Below are 18,902 nucleotides of genomic sequence, written 5' to 3'. Positions count from 1 at the left end.
GGTTCACTGTTTTTCATTTAGAAAACGAGAGCTAGAGTAATGTATTATTTATTTATTTTTTAATTTAATTAAATTTAATTTTTTCCATCACCATTTATCCCCTCTATACCCTCTTCCACCTTCTCCCTCCCCCCGCACAATCACCACACTGTTGTCCATGTCCATGAGTGAAATAAGCCAGTCAGAGAAAGACAAGTACCATATGATTTCACTCATATGTGGAATCTAATGAACAAACTGAACTAACAAGCGAAATAGAGACAGACTCATGGAGAGCAGACTGACAGCTCTGGGGGTAATAGGGGAGGCAGGGGGGAGGAGGGATTGAGCAATAAAGAAAAAAAATAGAATATATTTAATTCTAGGGAAAATACCACAAGAGATAAATTTATAAAATGGAATATATATTCCAGAACAGAGTAATGAGTAAAAGATATGGAAATTATTTCTTAAGGAATAAAGATATGAAGAATGCTTTACTTAGAGGAAACCTTACAGTGGTCTTTAAACTTGGAGTGCCAGATGAAATGAATAAAACGTATCCTGTATTTATCCGGAAGTCAGAACCAGGATCCATGGTTAAAAACATACAGGGAAGCAAATGTCATTTCTTCCTAAGAGGATTTTTCAGATAATTAGATTTGTTTAAAAAATGAACTGGGGACATCTATAATACTTGCAACAATAAAGATAATTTTTTTAAAAAAAAATGAACTGTTTTTTATGTGAGATGGTAGGTTCCCTGTTCAGATGGAGGCTAGAAGCCTAATTATTGGGGCTTTCATGGAGATATTTTATGTAGTATATAGTAGGTCTACCAGATGGTCTACAAAGTACTTTTGCTCTCTGAGATTCTGTGAGGCTAAAATATCAGTATATTTTTCCCATTGTTGCTGAAGAATAAAGAGCTAATTAAACTCTACTTCTGAGGAATTAAGATATTTAGACTGTTTGAAAAAGAAACATTACTAAAAACATAGTCCAAAAAAAGAGAGCCAGGCAAGTTGATTACTAAGGTCCTTTTAAACTGGGACATTTATGATTCTCCAGCACTTTCTTTCCTTTATCTTAATTAAAGTATAGTTGACATACAATATTATATTAGTTTCAAGATAGTGATTTGACATTTGATATCTTACAAAGTGATCATCATGATAAGTCTAGTAACCATCTGCAGAAGTCTTTATGACATTAATGACTATATTCTCTATGTGCATTATATACCCATGACTTATTTATTTTATAACTGGAACTTTGTACCTCTTAATACCATTCACCTTTTCATCTATAGATAGACACTTAGGTTGCTTCCATATCTTGGCTATTGTAAATAATGCTGAAATGAACACAGGAGTACATCTATCTTTTCAAATTAGTATTTTTTTTCTTTGGATAAATTGTCAGAAGTGGAATTGCTGGATCATTTGGTAGTTCTATTTTAATTTTTTTGTGGAACCTCAGTACTTTTTTTCATAGTGGCTGCACCAATTTACAATCCCACCAACAGTGTCTGTGGGTTCCCTTTTCTTCACATCATCACCAACACTTGCTCTTTGTTGTCTTTTTTATAATAGTCATTCTGACTGTGTGAGGTGATAACTCATTGTGGTTTGGATTTGCATTTCCCTGATGGTTAGTGATGTCATGCATCTTTTCTACATATGCCTGTTGGCCATCTGAATGTCTTCTTTGGAGAATTGTCTATTCTGGACCACTGCTCATTTTTAATTAGATTATTGTTGTTTTATTTTGAGTTGAGTTTTTAAATATATTTCGGATACTACCCCCTTATAGAATATATTATTTGTGCATATCTTCTGCCATAGGTTTATTATTATTATCATTATTGTTATTTTAAAGAATAGTTTATTGATTTTTAGAGAGAGAGTAAGGGAGAGGGAGAGAGACAGAAACATTTCTGTGAAAGTGCAACATCAATCTGCTGCCCCCCCCAAACCCCTTACCAGGAATGGAGCCACAATTCTGGCATATGCCCTGACTGGGAATCGAACTGGCAACCTCCTGGTGCAAGGGACCACAACCATCTGAGCCACACCGGCCAGGGTGGTTGTCTTTTTGTTTTGTTGATGTTTTCTTTGCTGTGCATAAGCTTTTTAGTTTAATGGAGTTCCATTTGTTTATTTTTGCTTCTGTTGCCCTTGCTTGGGGAGACATACCCTAAAAAATTATTGCTAAGACTGATGTCGAAGAGTTGATTGCCTATATTTTCTTCTAGGAATTATGGTTTTACATTTAAATCTACAATCCATCTTGTGTTTATTTTTGTACACAACATAAGAAAATGGTCCAGTTTCATTTTTCTGCATGTAGCTCTCCAATTTTCCCAGCACAATTTTTTAAGAGACTGTCTTTTCCACATAGTATATTTTTGCCTCTTTTGTTATAAATTACTTGATCATATAAGTGTGGCTTTATTTCTGGGCTCTCTATTCTGTTCCATTGATCTATACATCTGTTTTTGTGCCTGTACCATGCTCTTTTGATTACTGTAATTTTGTAGTATAGTTTGCAATCAGGTAACATACTTTCAATTGGTTCCTTCTTTCTCAAGATTGCTTTGGCTATTTGGAATCTTTTGTGGTTCTATAACAAATTTTACAATTATTTGTTCTAGATATGTGAAAATTTGTATTGCATAGAGATTGCATTGAACAATATTAGTTCTTCCCATCAATGTGTATGATATATTATTCCATTTATTTGTGTCTTCTTCAATTTCTTTCATCAAAGTCTTATACTTTTCAGAGTACAGTTCTTTCAACTGCTTGGTTAAACATTCCTTTTTGAGGCAGTTGTAAATGAGATTATTTTTTATATTTCTCTTTCTGATACTTTGTTATTAATGTACAGGAATGCAACAGGTTTCTGTATATTAATTTTGTATCTTGCAACTTTACTGAATTTGTTTATTAGTTAATAATAGTTCTTTGGATGAATCTAGGATTTTCTATATGTAGTATCATGTCATCTTCAGAAATGAAAGAGGAGAAATGATAACTGATACCAGAGAAATATAAAGGATCATAAGAGAGTACTATGATCAATCATACACCAACAAATTGGACAACCTACAAGAAATGGATGATTGACCTGGAATATTGATGATTACAGGGAAATTGACCTATAATTTTTTTATTTTTTCTATTGTCTTTTTCTGGTTTTGGTATCTGGGTAGTGCTGGCCTTGCAAAATGAATTTGGAAGCATTCTTTCCTCTTCAATTTTTTGGAATACATGACAGTTTTACTTCTTCCTTTCCAGTTGGATACCTTTTATTTCTTTTTCTTATCTGATTGCTATGTTTAAGACTTCCAATACTGTATTAAATAAAAGTGATAAGAGTGGGCATTCTGTTTTTATTCCTTATCTTAGAGAAAAAGCTTCCAATTTTTTCAGCATTGAGTATGATGTTAGCTGTGGGGTTTGTCATATATGACCTTGATTATGTAAAGATATATTTCCTCTATCTCCAAATTATTGAGTGTTTCATTATAAATGAATTTTGTCAAATTTTTTCTGCATATATTGAGATGATCATGTGTTTTGTATATTTTATTTTTGTTGATGTGGTGTATCACATTGAATGTGAATATTGAACCCTCTTGCATTTCTGGAATAAATCTAGATTGATCATGGTGTATGATCTTTTTAATGTACTGGCAAAATCATTGTGCTAATGTTTTGTAGAGTATTTTGCATCTATGTTCATCAGGGATATTGACCTGTAATTTTTCTTTCTTTTTTTTAATATATTGCCTTTGTCTGGTTTTGGTATCAGGGTAACACTGGCCTTGCAGAGGGAGTTTGGAAGTATTCCATTTTCCTCAATTTTTTGGAATGCTTCAGAAAACTTTGAGAATGCTAACTTTTGTTAGTAGTTATTGATCTGTTCAGATTTTCTGTTTCCTGCTGATTCAGACTCAGAAGATTGTATATTGATAGAAATTTATCCATTTCTTCTAGGTTGTCCAGTTTATTGGTGTATAATTGATCATAGTATCTCTTATGATCTTTCGTATTTTCCTGGTGTCAGTGTCACTTCTCCTCTTTCATTTCTGATTTTATTTATTTTTGCCCTCCCACTTTTTTATTTTTTGTAAGCCTGGCTAACAGTTTATCACTTTTGTTTGTTTGTTTCAAAGAACCAGCTCTTAGTTTCATTGATCTCTTCTGTTGTTTATATATTTATTTATTTTTTCTAAAAACATTTATTCTTTTAGTTTTTAAAATCTTTATTACTGAAATTATTACATATATCCTTCATTTTGCCCCACTGACCCCTCCTAGCCTGCCCCCACCTCACACCCCAGGCTTTCATCACCCTATTGTCTGTGTCCATGGGTTATGCATATATGCATACAAGTTCTTTGGTTGATCTCTTACCAACCACACACCCACCCCTGCCTTCCCTCTGAGATTCAAAAGTCTATTCCATGTTTCTATGTCTCTGGATCTATTTTCTTCATCAGTTTATTTTGTTCATTAGGTTCCACATATGAGTGAGATCATGTGATACTTGTCTTTCTCTGACTGGCCTAGCCTAATACTCTCCAGGTTCCTCTATGCCAGTGGTTCTCAACCTTCCTAATGCCGCGACCCTTTAATACAGTTCCTCATATTGTGGTGACCCCCAACCATAAAATTATTTTCGTTGCTACTTCATAACTGTAATTTTGCTACTGTTATGAATCGTAATGTAAATATCTGATATGCAGGATGTATTTTCATTGTTACAAATTGAACATAATTAAAGCATAGTGATTAATCACAAAAACAATATGTAATTATATATGTGTTTTCTGATGGTCTTAGGCGACCCCTGTGAAAGGGTCGTTTGACCTCCAAAGGGGTCGCGACCCACAGGTTGAGAACCGCTGCTCTATGCTGTCTCAAGGGTAAGAGGTTCTTCTTTTTTACTGCTGCATAGTATTCCATGGTATATGTGTACCACAGCTTTTTTGTCCACTCATTTACTAAAGGGCACTTGGGCTGTTTCCAGATCTTAGCTATTGTAAATTGTACTGCTGTGAACATAGGGGTGTATACATTCTTTCTGATTGGTGTTTTGGGTTTCTTAGGATATATTCCTAGAAGTGGGATCACCGGGTCAAATGGCAGTTCCACATTTAATTTTTTGAGGAAACTCCATACTGCTTTCCATAATGGCTGCACCTGTCTGCATTCCCACCAGTGGTGTATAAGGGTTCCCTTTTCTCCACATCCTCGCCAACACTTGTTGTTTGTTGATTTGTTGATGATAGCCATTCTGAAAGGTGAAAGGTATGTCCACTTTGGAGAAGTGTCTATTTATGTCCTTTGCCCATTTTTAAATTGGATTATTTGTCTTCCTTTTGTTAAGTTGTATGAGGTCCTTATACATTTTAGATATTAACCTTTGATCAGATGTATCATTGCCGAATATGTTCTCACATACATTGGGCTCCCTTTTCATTTTGTTGATGGTTTCTTTTGCTGTTCAGAAGTTTTTCAGCTTAATGTAGTCCCATGTGTTTATTTTCTCCTTAGTTTCCTTTGCCCTAGAAGATGTATCCTCAACATATTGCTACGAGAAATATCTGAGATTTTGCTGCCTGTGGTTTCTTCTAGGGTTTTTATGGTTTTGTGACTTGCGTTTAAGTCTTTTATTCCTTTTTAGTTTATTCTTGTGTATGGTGTAAGTTGGTGGTCTAGTTTCATTTTTTGCATGTATCTGTCCAATTTTCCCAACACCATTTATTGAAGAGACTCTCTTGACTCCATTGTATGCTCTTGCCTGCTTTGTCAAAAATTTTTCAAATATATTTTATTGATTTTTTTTACAGAGAGGAAGGGAAAGGGATAGAGAGTTAAAAACATCAATGAAAGAGAAACATTGATCAGCTGCCTCCTGCACACCTCCTACTGGGGATGTGCCCGCAACCAAGGTACATGCCTTTGACCAGATCGAACCTGGGACGTTTCAGTCCACAGGCCAATGCTCTATCCACTGAGCCAAACCGGTTAGGGCTGCTTTGTTAAATATTAATTGAGCATAACAGCGTGGGTCAATTTCTGGGGTCTCTGTTCTGTTCTATTGATCTATATGGCTGTTCTTATACCAGGCTGTGTTTACTGCAGTGGCTTTGTAGTATAACTTTAAATCTGATATTGTGATCCCTCAACTTTATTATTCGTTCTCAAGATTGCTGCTGCTATTTGGTGTCTTTTTTGGTTCCATATAAATTTTTGGAGTATTTGGTCTAGAACTGTGAAATATGCTATTGTTATTTTAATAGGGATTGCATTAAATATATAGGTTGATTTAGGTAGTATGGTCATTTTAATGATGTTAATTCTATCAATCCATGAACACAGTATATTCTCCCACTTGTTTATATCTTCCTCTATCTCTTGTTTCAACATCCTGTAGTTTTCCAAGTACAAGTCTTTTACCTCCTTGGTCAAGTTTATTCCTAAGTATCTTAATTATTTTGTTGCAATGGTAAATGGGATTGTTTGTTTAGTTTCTTTTTTCTGAGAATTCATTATTGGCATATAAAAATGCCATCTATTTCTGGATGTTAATTTTGCATCCTGCTACATTGCCAAATTCATTTATTAAATCTAGTAGTTTTTGGTGGAGTCTTTAGAGTTTTCTATGTATGATATCATGTCATCTGCAAATAATGAGAGTTTTACTTCCTCCTTTCCATTTTGGATGTCTTTCATTTCTCCTTCCTGTCTGATCACTGTGGCTAGCACTTCCAGTACTATGCTGAGTAAGAGTGGTGAAAGTGAACATCCTTGTCTTCTTCCTGTTCTTAAGGGAAATGGTTTTAGTTTTTGCCCATTGAGTATGATGTTGGCTGTGGGTTTGTCATATATGGCTTTTATTGTGTTGAGGTATGATCCCTCTATTTCCACTTTGCTGACAGTTTTTACCACAAATGGGTGTTGGATTTTATCTAATGTTTTTTCTGCATCTATTGATATGATTATGTGATTTTTGTTTTTAAATATGTTTATGTGATGTATAACATTTATTGATTTGCAAATATTGTATCAGCCTTGCATTCCTGGAATAAATACCACTTGGTCTTGGTGTATGACTTTTTAATATATTGTTGGATGCCATTTGCTAATATTATGTTGAGGATTTTACCATGTATGTTCATCAGGGATATCGGTCTGTAATTCTCTTTCTTTGTAGTGCCTTTATCTGGTTTTGTTATTAGGATAATGCTGGCCTCATAAAAAGAGCTTGGAAGTGGTCCCTCCTCTTGGATTTTTTCAAGTAGTTTGAGGAGGATAGGTGTTAGTTCTTTGAATGTTTGGTAAAACTCCCCTGTGAAGCCACCCAGGCCAGGGCTTTTATTTGCTGGGAGTTTTTTGTTTGTTTGTTTTTATTCTATTTCATCAGTTATTATGGACCTATTCAGGTTTTCTGATTCTTCTTGATTCAGTTTTGGAAGTTGTATTTCTCTAGGATCTAGGAATTTGTCCATTTCACCCACATTGTCCAGCTTGTTGTTATTTATAGTATTTTATTACAATCCTTTGTATTGCTGTGGTGTCAGTTGTTATTTCACTACTATTGTTTCTGATTTTATTTATTTGGGTCCTCTCTCTTTGTTTCTTGATGAGTCTGGATAAAGGTTCATCTATCTTGTTTATCTTTTCAAAGAATTAGCTCTTGGTTTCATTAATTTTTTCATTGTTTTTAGTCTCTATGTCATTTATTTCTGCTCTAATCTTTATTATTTCCTTCCTTCTATTATTCTAGGCTTTTCTTGTTTTTCTAATTCTTTCAGTTGTAGGATTAAATAGTTTATTATTAATTTTTCTTGTTTTTGAGGTAGACCTGTAGTGCTAGGAACTTCCCTCTCAGGACTGCTTTTGCTGTGTCCCAGAGATTTGGGGTTGTTGTTTGTTCATTTTCATTTGTTTCATTTATTACTTGATCTCATTGGTAACCCATTCATCCTATATAATAAAAGGCTAATATGCAAATCGACCGAACAGCTGAACGACTGGTAACTATGACATGCACTGACCACCTGAAGGCAAATGCTCAATGCAGGAGCTGCCCCCTGGTGGTCACTGTGCCCCCATAAGGGGAGCGCCACTCAGCCAAAAGCCGGGTTCACACTGGAGAGTGCAGCTGTGGTGGTGGGAGCCTCTCCTGCCTTCACGGCAGTCGGGCATCCCCTGAGGGCTCCCGGACTGCAAGAGGGCTCAGGCCTAGCTGGGGGACCCTCCCCCCCCCCCCGTCCCGAGTGCAGGAATGTCGTGCACCAGGCCTCTAGTTATTTAATAACATGCTATTAGGGCTCCATGTTTTTGTGTGTTTTTACTGTGATTGATTTCTAATTTCATTCCATTGTGATCTGAAAAGATTCTTGATATAATTTCAATCTTCTTGAACTTGTAGAGACGTATTTAATGTCCTAACATGTGTTCTATGTTTGTGAAAGATCCATGTGCCCTTGAGAAGAATGTATATTCTGCAGCTTTGGGTGAAACGTTCTATAAATGTCAATTAAATCCATCTGATCCAGTGTGTCACTTAGAGTCACTGTTTCCTTGTTTATATTTTGTCTGCAAGATCTAGTTACTGAAGTTAGTGGGGAGTTAAAATTCCATACTATGACTGTCCATCTCTCCCATAAAGTCCTTCAGAAGATGTTTTATATATTTAGATGCTCCTATATTGCCTGCATATATGTTTACCAGGGTTACATCCTCTTTTTGGATCAATGCCTTTAGTATTATGTAGTGAATTTTGTTGTTACTTGTGTTGACCTTCATTTTGAAGTCTATTTTGTCAGATATGAATATTGCTACCCCAGCTTTTTTATGTTTCCATTTGCATGAAAAAATTTTCCCATCCCTTCACTCTCATCCTGTGTGAGTTTTTTATTATGAGGTCGGTCTCTTGTTGACAGCCTATATATGGGTCGTGTTTTCATATCCATTTAGCTACCCTATGTCTTTTGATTGGGGCATTTAGTCCATTTACACTTAAGGTTACTATTGATAGGTACTTATTTATTGCCATTGTAATTCTTTATGCCTATATTTTCTCTCTCTCTCTCTCTCTCTCTCTCTCTCTTCTTCTCATTATAGCAGTCCCTTTAGAATTTCTTGCAGTGCTAGTTTGGTGATGATAAATTCCTTTAGCCTTTTTTTTTTCCCTAGGAAGCTCTTTATTTCACCATATCTTTTGAATGATAGCCTTGCTGAATATAGTAATCTTGGTTTCAGATCTTTGCTTTTCATTACCTGGAGGTCTTCATGCCATTCCATTCTGGATTGTAGAGTTCCTGATGAAAAATCAACTGACAGCCTTATGGGAGCTCCTTTGTTGGTAATAAATTGCTTTTCTCTTGCTGCAGTTTCTCCCTTTGTCTTTAATTCTTGGCATTTTAATTATGATGTGTCTGGGCATGGGCCTGTTTGGGTTCTTCTTGCCTGGGACTCTCTGTGCCTCCTGAAGTTGTGTGACTTTTTCTTTCACCAGGTTAGGGAAATTTTCTGCCTTTATTTCTTCAAACACATTCTCTATCCTTTGCTCATTTTATTCTCCTCCTGGTACACCTATGATGTGAATATTGTTGTGTTTCATGTTGTCCCACAGATCCCTTAAGTTCTCCCCCTGTTTTTTTATGTTTTTTTTTTCTTTTTGGTTCTCTGATTGAGTGATTTTTTTTCTACCCTGTCTCTAATTCACTGATCTGATCCTTGGCTTCCCCTAATCCGTGTGTATTCCTTCCAAAGTGTTCTTTATTAGCGCTCTGTCATTCTTGATTTCTGATTGGTCTTTTTTTTTTTAAAAAAAAATAGTCGTGTTCTATTTATTTATTTTATTTTTTTATATTTTATTGGTTTTTTACAGAGAGGAAGGGAGAGGGATAGAGAGTTAGAAACATTGATGAGAGAGAAACATCGATCAGCTGCCTCCTGCACACTCCCCACTGGGGATGTGCCCACAACCAAGGTACATGCCCTTGACCAGAATCGAACCTGTGACCCTTCAGTCCGCAGGCCGATGCTCTATCCACTGAGCCAAACCGGTTAGGGCTGATTGGTCTTTTTTAATAGTTACTATATCTTTTCTCATGCTATTGAACATCCTTGCCATTATTATTCTGAACTCTATATCTGATAAATATTTTATCTTCATTTTATTTAGCTCTTCTTCTGGAAAATTATCTTGTTCTTTCATTTGTGGCTTTTTTTTTCTCCCAATTTTGGCTGCTTGTTTGGGTTTGTGTCTATGTATTAGGTTGATCTGCTATGACTCCCAATCTCTAGCACAGGACAATATCAGATGCTGTTTGTGATTGGCCCTAAGTGCCCTATTTGGAGCTATCAGCTTGTGGCTCCCTCTGCTGGGTGGGTGCCTTTGGAAATGATGAAGATGTGTATCAAGGTCTGCTTTTCCTAGCTCCATGTCTAGAAGGAGATCAAGCAAAGACTCAAAGCCTTCATAAACATGCCTCTTCCTGCAGTCTGATTGTTATTCAGTCTTGATCTACAGCTAGGTGGGGAGAGGCTATCTACAACAAGGTGGGGAAAGGTTTTCCAACAGGGTGGGGCAATTGCTTCCCCTACCAAGTTAAAAAGCTGCCTGAGTGGTAAAGGTCTGCCAGAGAAAGATGTCCTCTGCAGTATCAAGAAATGACTTAGCACAAGAAACCAAAGTGGCTGCCTTCTGAGCTCTAACCCCAGAGCTCACAATCCTGCCTTCTGCTCACATAGCTCTAGTTCACTCTACTCTCCTTCTGCTGGGGCTGAAAATAAGTGGCTGCACAAAAAATTTTGTGTTGGTCTTTTAAGAGGGTGCCTGCATTTCCAGCTGTCTCTCCCTGGCAGACAGCAACCCTGCTGCTTTTCACAGCCAGATATTCTGGGTCACCTTTCTCAATTCTGGTCCTCTGGACAGGAGGGCCCAGCTTGAGGTTTAGACACCAGAGTTCTCTGTAGGAACCCCCTAACTGCCCCCCCACACACCAGCTGAGATATTCCTCGGGAACTTCAGCTGCTGCCTGTGGGAGCCCAGCTGGCCCTTTCACACCTCAGCACTTCCTACCAGTCTCTATGCAGTCTCTTCTTTCCATCCTTGGTTCTATCCAACTAGTCTTTGGTTGAACATTCAGGATGGTTTTCCTGTGTTTTAATTGTAATTCTAATTGTAGTTCCTGGGAGTATGTTAGTGTAGCTTCCCGTTACTCAGCTTCTGCTGCCATTTTGCAATCCCTTTCTATTGTTTTATTTATTTTTTATTTTAGTACTTACTTCATTTATTTTTTTTTCTTATCTTTGTTATGTTCATTCTTCTATTATCTTTTTCTAGTTCTTATAGATTTGAGCTTAGATGATTTATTTGAGATTTTTCTTGTTTCCTGAGGTAGGCCTGTGTCACTATAAATTTACCTCTTAGAACTGTTTTTGCTGTGTCCCAATGATTTTGGAAACTTATGTTTTTGTTTTCATTGGTCTCAAGGTACTTTTTTATTTCCTCTTGATTTCTAAGTTGAACAACTGTTTGTTGTTGTTGTTGTTGTTTTTAGTAGCATATTGTTCACCCTCAATGTATTTGATATTTTTCTCCCTGTTTTATTCTTGTAATTGCTTTTTAGTTTCATACCCTTGTGGTTAAAAAATATTATGTTTGATATGATTTCAATCTTCTTAAATTTATTGAGACTTGTTTTGCAGCATAATATGTGATCTATACTGGAGAATGTTCCTTGAGGACTTGAAAAGAATGTGTATTCTGCTGTTTTGTGATTGAAGTTTCTGTATATATTTATTAAATCAAGCTGGTCTAATGTATTGTTTAAGGCCAATATTTCCTTACTTATTTTCGGTCTGGATGACCTACCTATTGATATAAGTGGGATGTTAAAGTCCCCTACTATTACTGTATTACTACCAATATCTCCCTTTATGTCTATTAATATTTGCTATATGTATTTATGTGTGCCTATGTTGGGTGCATAGATGTTTACAAGTATTATATTCTTTTGTTGGATTGATCCCTTTATCATTATGTAATGCCCTTTTATGTCTCTTGTTACAGGCTTTGTTTTAAAGTCCATTTTGTCAAATGTAAATATTGCTACCCAAGCTTGCTTTGCATTCCCATGTGCATTAAACATCTTTTCCCATCCCTTCATTTAAAGTTTGTGTCTTTAGATCTGAAATGAATCTTTTGTAGGCAGCATGTGTATGGGTCTTTTTTTTTTATCCATTCAGACACTTTATGTTTTTTGATTGGCACATCTTGTCCATGGACACTTAAAATGCTTATTGATAAGAACGTACTTACTGCCATTTTGTTAATTGTCTCCTGCTTGTTTTTGTAGTTCTTCTCCATTCCTTCTTGCTCTCTTCTCTTGTGATTTGATTATATTTTTTAGTGTTACGTTTTTATTCCATTTTTCTATTTTTGTGTGTCTTTTATAGGTTTTTTGTTTGTGGTTACCATGATACTTATACATAACAAGATATGTATATAGCTGTCTATATTAAGTTGATGGTTGCTTATGTTTAAATGCATTCTAAAAGCACTACTTTTCTCTCCCCTCCACCCCCCACAACCTGACATTTTGTTTTATTTATTTATTTTTCTTCTTTATTGATTAAGGTATTACATATGTGCCCTTATCCCCCCATAGCTTCCCCCCACCACACTCATGCCCTCAACACCTGGTATCTGTGTCCATTGGTTAGGCTTATGTGCATGCATACAAGTCCTTTGGTTGCTCTTTCCCTCCATTTTATTTTTTTGATATCATAGTTTGCATCTTTATGTATATGTATGTATTGCTTAACTATTTATTATAGATATAAATGATTTCTGTTGTAACCATTATACTAACTTTATAAGTGATTGTTGTACTACCTTTATACTTTATGTTTTCCTTTACTAGTGAGATTTTTTTCTTCCATATATTTTCGTTTAGTTTTGGCCTTTCTTTTCCAATTAGAAAAGTCATTTTAACATTTCTTGTAATGCCAGTTTAGTGGTGATGAACTCCCTTAGCTTTTGCTTGTCTGAGAAACTTTCCTTCAATTCTGAATAATAACTTTGCTGAATAGAGTATTCTTGTTTGTAGGTTTTCTCCCTTTAATCACTTTGAATATAATGCCACTTTCTTGTGGCCTGCAAATTTTCAGCTGAAATATCAGCTAATAGTTTCATGGGTGTGCCCTTGTACTTAACTAGTTGTTTGATTCTTGCTACTTTTAAGATTCTCTCTTTTTCTTTAACTTCTGACATGTTTAATTATTATGTGTTTGGTGTGGGTCTCTTTGGATTATCTTGTTTAAGACTCTGTGATTCCTGAATTTGGATGTCTGTTTCCTTCACCAAGTTAGGGAAGTTTCCAGCCATTATTTCTTCAAATAGGTTTTCTTTCCCTTTCACTCTCTCTTCTCCTCTGGGATTCCTATAATGTGAATGTTAGTATGCTTGATGTTGTCCCAGAGGGCCCTTAAACTAGTCTCATTTTTTTAATTTTTTTGCTGTTCAGATTGGGTGATTACCACTACCTTGTCTTCCAGGTTGCTGAATTGTTCTCTTACATCATCTAATTGCTGTTGATTCCCTATAGAGTATTTTTTTTCAGTTATTGTATTCCTCAGTTCTAATTAAATTTTCTATCTCCTTATTGGAGTTCTCACTGTGTTAATTCATTCTTCTTCTGAATTTGGTGAGTATTCTTATGATTATTATTTTGAACTCTTTATCTGATATACTGCTTATCTCCATCATCATTTAGTTCTTTTTTTCTGGGATTTTGTCATGTGCTTGCTCTTTTGGAACATATTCCTCTGTCTCCTCATTTTGCCTAACTCTCTGTATTGTTTCTATGTATTTGAAAGATCAGTTATGTTTCTTGATATTGAAAGAGTAGGCTTATTTAAAAGGTGTCCTATGGGCCCAGTTGTGCAATCCTTCCTATTCACCAGAGCCAGGTGCTCCAAGGTCATTCCCTGTGTCAGTTGCATAAACCAGTTTTGATTGGGCCGAAGATGCTGAAGGCATGTTGGTAGGCAGGTATGGCCCCCAAGCCAAATGCTGTGAAACCCTGTCACAGTTGTTTCTGATACACTGTGGACAGGGTTGGTTCTAGGCCCAGCTGTCAGTGAAGCCTGGGCATGACTATTATGGTTGCCCTGAAGGGCAGGGCTGCTCCCTGGCCTGGCTGGTTGTGAGTCCAAGCTGCAATTTCCATGGGGCACTAGTGTACAGGTAGACCCCCTACATGGCTAGCCACAATGTCAGCCTCAACTGTTGTGGACATGCTGATGTGTGGGGGCTAATCATGTGGAGTGAGAGTCACTTTGTAGGGACACTAGTCCTAGAAAAAGCTGCCCACAAGGTGTGGATGGGATGGTAGCTGCTCTGGAGTGATGCTAGGTGGCTTGGGAACATTGGGTGGGATGGAATCTCAGGGGAACACCACAGCAGAGTGAGTAACATTAGAAAAGTTAATCGAGAGTGTTAGAAATGGTGCCTGCCAGTTCTAGGCCAGCTAGGAGTGTAAAAAAATAAATGGTGTTTGTCAGTGCTTTTGTCCCCAGAGAAAACTTGAACAGATTCCTGCCCCTCCATCACTTGGCCTAAAATTAGTCAACACACCTCCTTCATGTATGACCCAGGAGTTTTTCAAACTGCTGCCTCAGTGCTGGAACTCCAAGTGAGTGAGTTTGTGCACAAGCCCTTTAAAAGCAGAATCTTGGTTTCCTAAAGCCCTTCAGCTCTCCTGGACATAACCCTACTGTTTTTCATAGCCAGATGTTATGAGGACTTCTCTTCCTGGCTTAGGTTCCCCCAGGCTGGGGAGCTCAATGTAAGGCTTAGAGCCATCACTCAGGGGGGACCTCCCTGTTGGTGAAATCCCTGCAACTTGTGGGAAACCACACTGGGGATGTGGGTCATGACTACACCCTCCTGTCCTTTTTCAATGTGACTTTTTCTCTAAATCCTTAGTTGTAGAAAATCTATTCTGCTTGTCTTTAGTCATTCTCAAAGATATTTTTTCTACACATAGTTGTAGTTTTGGTGTGCCCATGGGTGTAGATGAGCTCGAGATTTTCCTACCCCACGATCTTGATGCCCTCCTCTTCAGCTCTTTCTGAAGCTGGATTAACACTGGGGATTGTGACTTTAATAAGGCCAGAGAACTTAGGGGAAAGGCAGCTTGCAGGAGAGAGGTTTAGAGAATTAAACATCTTTAGCCCCCAACATAATGGAAATAAAGAATCTTTCAGGGCCCATGTACTATGGCAGGGTTCTGAGGCGAGGTAAAAATAAAACTTTCTTGCACTTTCTGTTTGCTGTAATGTTGCAGTCAGAATAGCCCATTGAGCACCACCCCATGCAAAATGTAAATTAGCTCCATCAGAGCTCATATTCAGTGAGACACAAGTAAGCCTATGACCCCACTCTGTGCCAGGCATAGCTCCAGATACATTGCATCATGGTGTCATTGGATCTTCACAGAAATTCTCAAGGTATTAGGATCCCCATTTTAAAGTTGAGAAAAATTCAGCTTCTGAGACAATGTTCTTGAACTAAGTTACAGTAGGTCCTTGGGTTACATCGAAGATCTGTTCCTACGGCGCGAGGTAACACGATTTTCGCTGTAAGTAGGAACCCACCTACAAAAGTACCTACATCACTCACATGGAGCACATACACAGCAGTAATGAAGTGAAACAGTAATAAATAAATAAAAGAAAGATAACAATTCCTGACCTTCACTTGTGATAAATAAATAATAAAAACATAAAGCACATATGTATATACATCGAAATGACAGATATATATATATATATGTATGTGTGTGTGTATATATATATATATATATACATATATATATATATATATATGTGTGTGTGTGTATATATATATATATGGGAGATGGTGACGTAACCACGAAACAATGTACGTCAAGTCTGACATAACCCAAGGACTGTCTGTATTATGATAGCTGAGATTCAAAATTAGGATTGCCTGAATTTTGAATTAATTGTATTTCAGAAACTCCTCAACTTTAGAACTGGAGAGTATCTTAATGAGCCCAATTTCTTGGTTTCCCCAATGAGAAAAAAAGTGAGAGTGGAGAAAACCAGGTGCCCTACACAGATTCCTGTGTAAAAGCAAAGGAGGTCATTGGAGGCTTACAGAGTGATGCCCCAGCACACGCTCAGCAGCTGTGCATTCCATGTACACTGTGTTCACAGCTGTGAGCACAAACCATTGAGCAGGCCGGGTCAGGGAAAGGGAAGGAAAGCAAGAGGCCATTGCCTTCCCCACCCAGCCTTCTTTCCCCAGGGCCCCATTAGAACTGCAAATGCACAGACAAAAATCGGTCTCTAGACTAAACTTTCTAAATTATAGTTGTAGTTAGATTCACATTCAGTGATCATTTGCAGAGGGAATAGGCAAAGGCAGAAGGATATGTAACCTTTATCCAGTGCTATCATGTCTCAGATTAAAGGTATTTCTGACAGTTATACTCTCAACACTAAGAAATCTGTAGATTTTGGCATCAGACCAGGGTTTGCTTCCAGATTGGTTGATTAGTAGCTAGGGAAATGTAAGCCTTGTTTCTGTATGTGCAAAGTGGAAGCAATTATAAAGTGGAAGCATTTTTCATAGAAATGTTAGTATCTTTTCTCCACACTTGTTCCCTTTCTTTCCTGACTTTGAAGGACAAGATCTACTTTAAGAATTACAAAAGGAGGGCTATTTGACCTTCTTGAAATAAGAAAATAATTTGGGGTTAATACTCAACTTTGTCCTTAGAACATTTTTACAGGCTTTGTCAGATTTGATTCCTCCCTTTTTAAAGATAAGAAAATTGAGGTGGCTACTCCCTGCTTATCTCTAGTTAGTGACACAGTGTGGTGGTAGTCACCATGAGAAGGACCTGACATAAGGAAAACCAGGGAATGTGAAGACTGACTTCAGTACTGGTTTCTCTGTATCTAGACCTATACAACAGGCACTGTCAACACCGCTCTATTTGTCTCAAAGCCAATGCTGTATGGTCTGGAATGAGATCAGAGTGTGAAAAAGCTTTTTAAAAATCCTCTTTGAAAGCAAAAATGTCACAAGACACTGACTCTCAAACCTACCAGCCCTCTGAATAGAGTTTTACCCAATAGACCTTCCTGCTTCAGTAAAAATTATCTTGTCTTTGAGGTTTACATCTAAATAAAGTTACAAAATGGTTTCCCCCTTTTTTTTCTTTTTGTGCATAGACTACCTTCATGTTACGACTGTTCACCTGTTCAAGGAGCCATGGGACACCAACAAAGTGGATCACCACACTGACAAGTATAACAACAACAAGCTAATTGTGCGTAGAGGACAATCTTTCTACATCCAGATCGAATTCAATCGTCCATACAACCCCAGAAAAGATTTCTTCAGGGTGGAATATGTCATTGGTGAGTGCCATGTGCAAGCCGTAGTCATGATAGTCCATCTGCGTCATCATGTCATGTTAGTTATGATACTATGAGTCACAAAATATAAGGTGGGAACAGGTTCAGTTGCATTTCTTTTTAGAATCATACTTTAACAGTTGGCTGAAGCTGAAAGTGTATTCAACCCCTATAGACCGTATGCTTTAAGATGGGTCTGTACAATGCCAAGCATCAATAATTAGGGCCTACCCAGGCAAAACTCTGGGTATAAGTAAAAGTGAGTATAATTGGCATAAATGTTAGTTAAATTAATTTTTCCCAAATGATTTTGGCATCCTATACTTGCGACTTTTAATTTATCCTCTGCCCTCATGATTTAATTGGTCTCATATGCTGAAATATTTGCAAATTTTAGCATACAATCTCCATTTAAGCATTTCCCAAAAGTTTGTTCTGCTTAACATAGCACCAGGAAATGGTCCATGAAAAGTGGATGGTCAAATAAAGTTCACTAAACACTTTGTACCCTAATCTCTTCTTGTAAGTTGACAATGCACATTAGTTGTAATGGTTCTGAGAAGTACCATTTAACTGTTTGATTCAGTGTTTCTCTAATTAATTTGGTCATGGAACCCTTTATTAAATTATAGCTGTTAACATTTGACACATTTGATAAATATTTCTCTAGGAATTTAAAAGAGTAGCAAGTAAACACACGCACAAAAAAGCAAGGATGGCTCAATATCAGGAAATCTGTCTATATAATCCTATACAGAAGTCAATAAAAAGAAAAATCAGGCAATCAAATAAATAGTCAGTAAAAACTAAACGATTAAATTCAACAGTAGTTTTTAAAAAAATCTTTAAATATAGCAAAATAGAAGAAATCTCCTCAATTATACTAAAGATCATTTACCCCAAACCAACAACTTTTGGTATATTAAATTAAAACTTAATAATTTTAATAATGATCAGAAATTAGAGATGCCTGCTATTATAATTCCTTTTTTTAAAAGCATTGCTCTAAAGGTGTTAGCTAATGAACTAAATTTGAGAAATATATACTGTAAACACTAGAAAATAAGAAAAAAGTATACTTTATTAATGCAATGCTTGTACATGTAGAAAACCCAACAGATTAAAGGAAAAAAGCACAGAACTAATAAAACTTTGAAATATGTCTAGATAGAAGGCAGTAGTGTTTCTCTACCACTAAGGACCTAGAAATAAAAAAAAAATTCCATGTATACTAGTAAATATAAATAAAGTCATGAAATGTAGAAAAAATTATAAAACAAAACCTATGTAAAGCATCTATAAAATCTTAATAAAAGACATGAGAAACCAATAAAAAGGCGAATATGTTCTTGGATATGAGGTCTCAATATATTTTTTAAAATGATCTCCCAAGATTAAAGTAAAAATTTAATTCATTTTCAATTAGAGTCCCAA

The 18,902-nt window shown here is 36.5% G+C and overlaps 1 protein-coding gene across 1 annotated transcript in view; it reads left to right on the top strand.

Moving 5' to 3' along the window:
• F13A1 (coagulation factor XIII A chain) overlaps positions 1-18,902 on the top strand; it is a 188,196-nt gene that overhangs the window by 9,938 nt on the left and 159,356 nt on the right. The window contains exon 3 of the mRNA XM_023762749.1: positions 17,283-17,471. Within this exon, the coding sequence (XP_023618517.1) occupies positions 17,283-17,471 (189 nt within the window). The remainder of the gene's footprint in view (positions 1-17,282; positions 17,472-18,902) is intronic.

The sequence above is a fragment of the Myotis lucifugus genome, unplaced genomic scaffold, assembly GCF_000147115.1.
Source record: "Myotis lucifugus unplaced genomic scaffold, Myoluc2.0 scaffold_259, whole genome shotgun sequence".
NCBI lineage: Eukaryota > Metazoa > Chordata > Mammalia > Chiroptera > Vespertilionidae > Myotis > Myotis lucifugus.
This window is presented reverse-complemented; position numbering and strand designations above follow the sequence as displayed.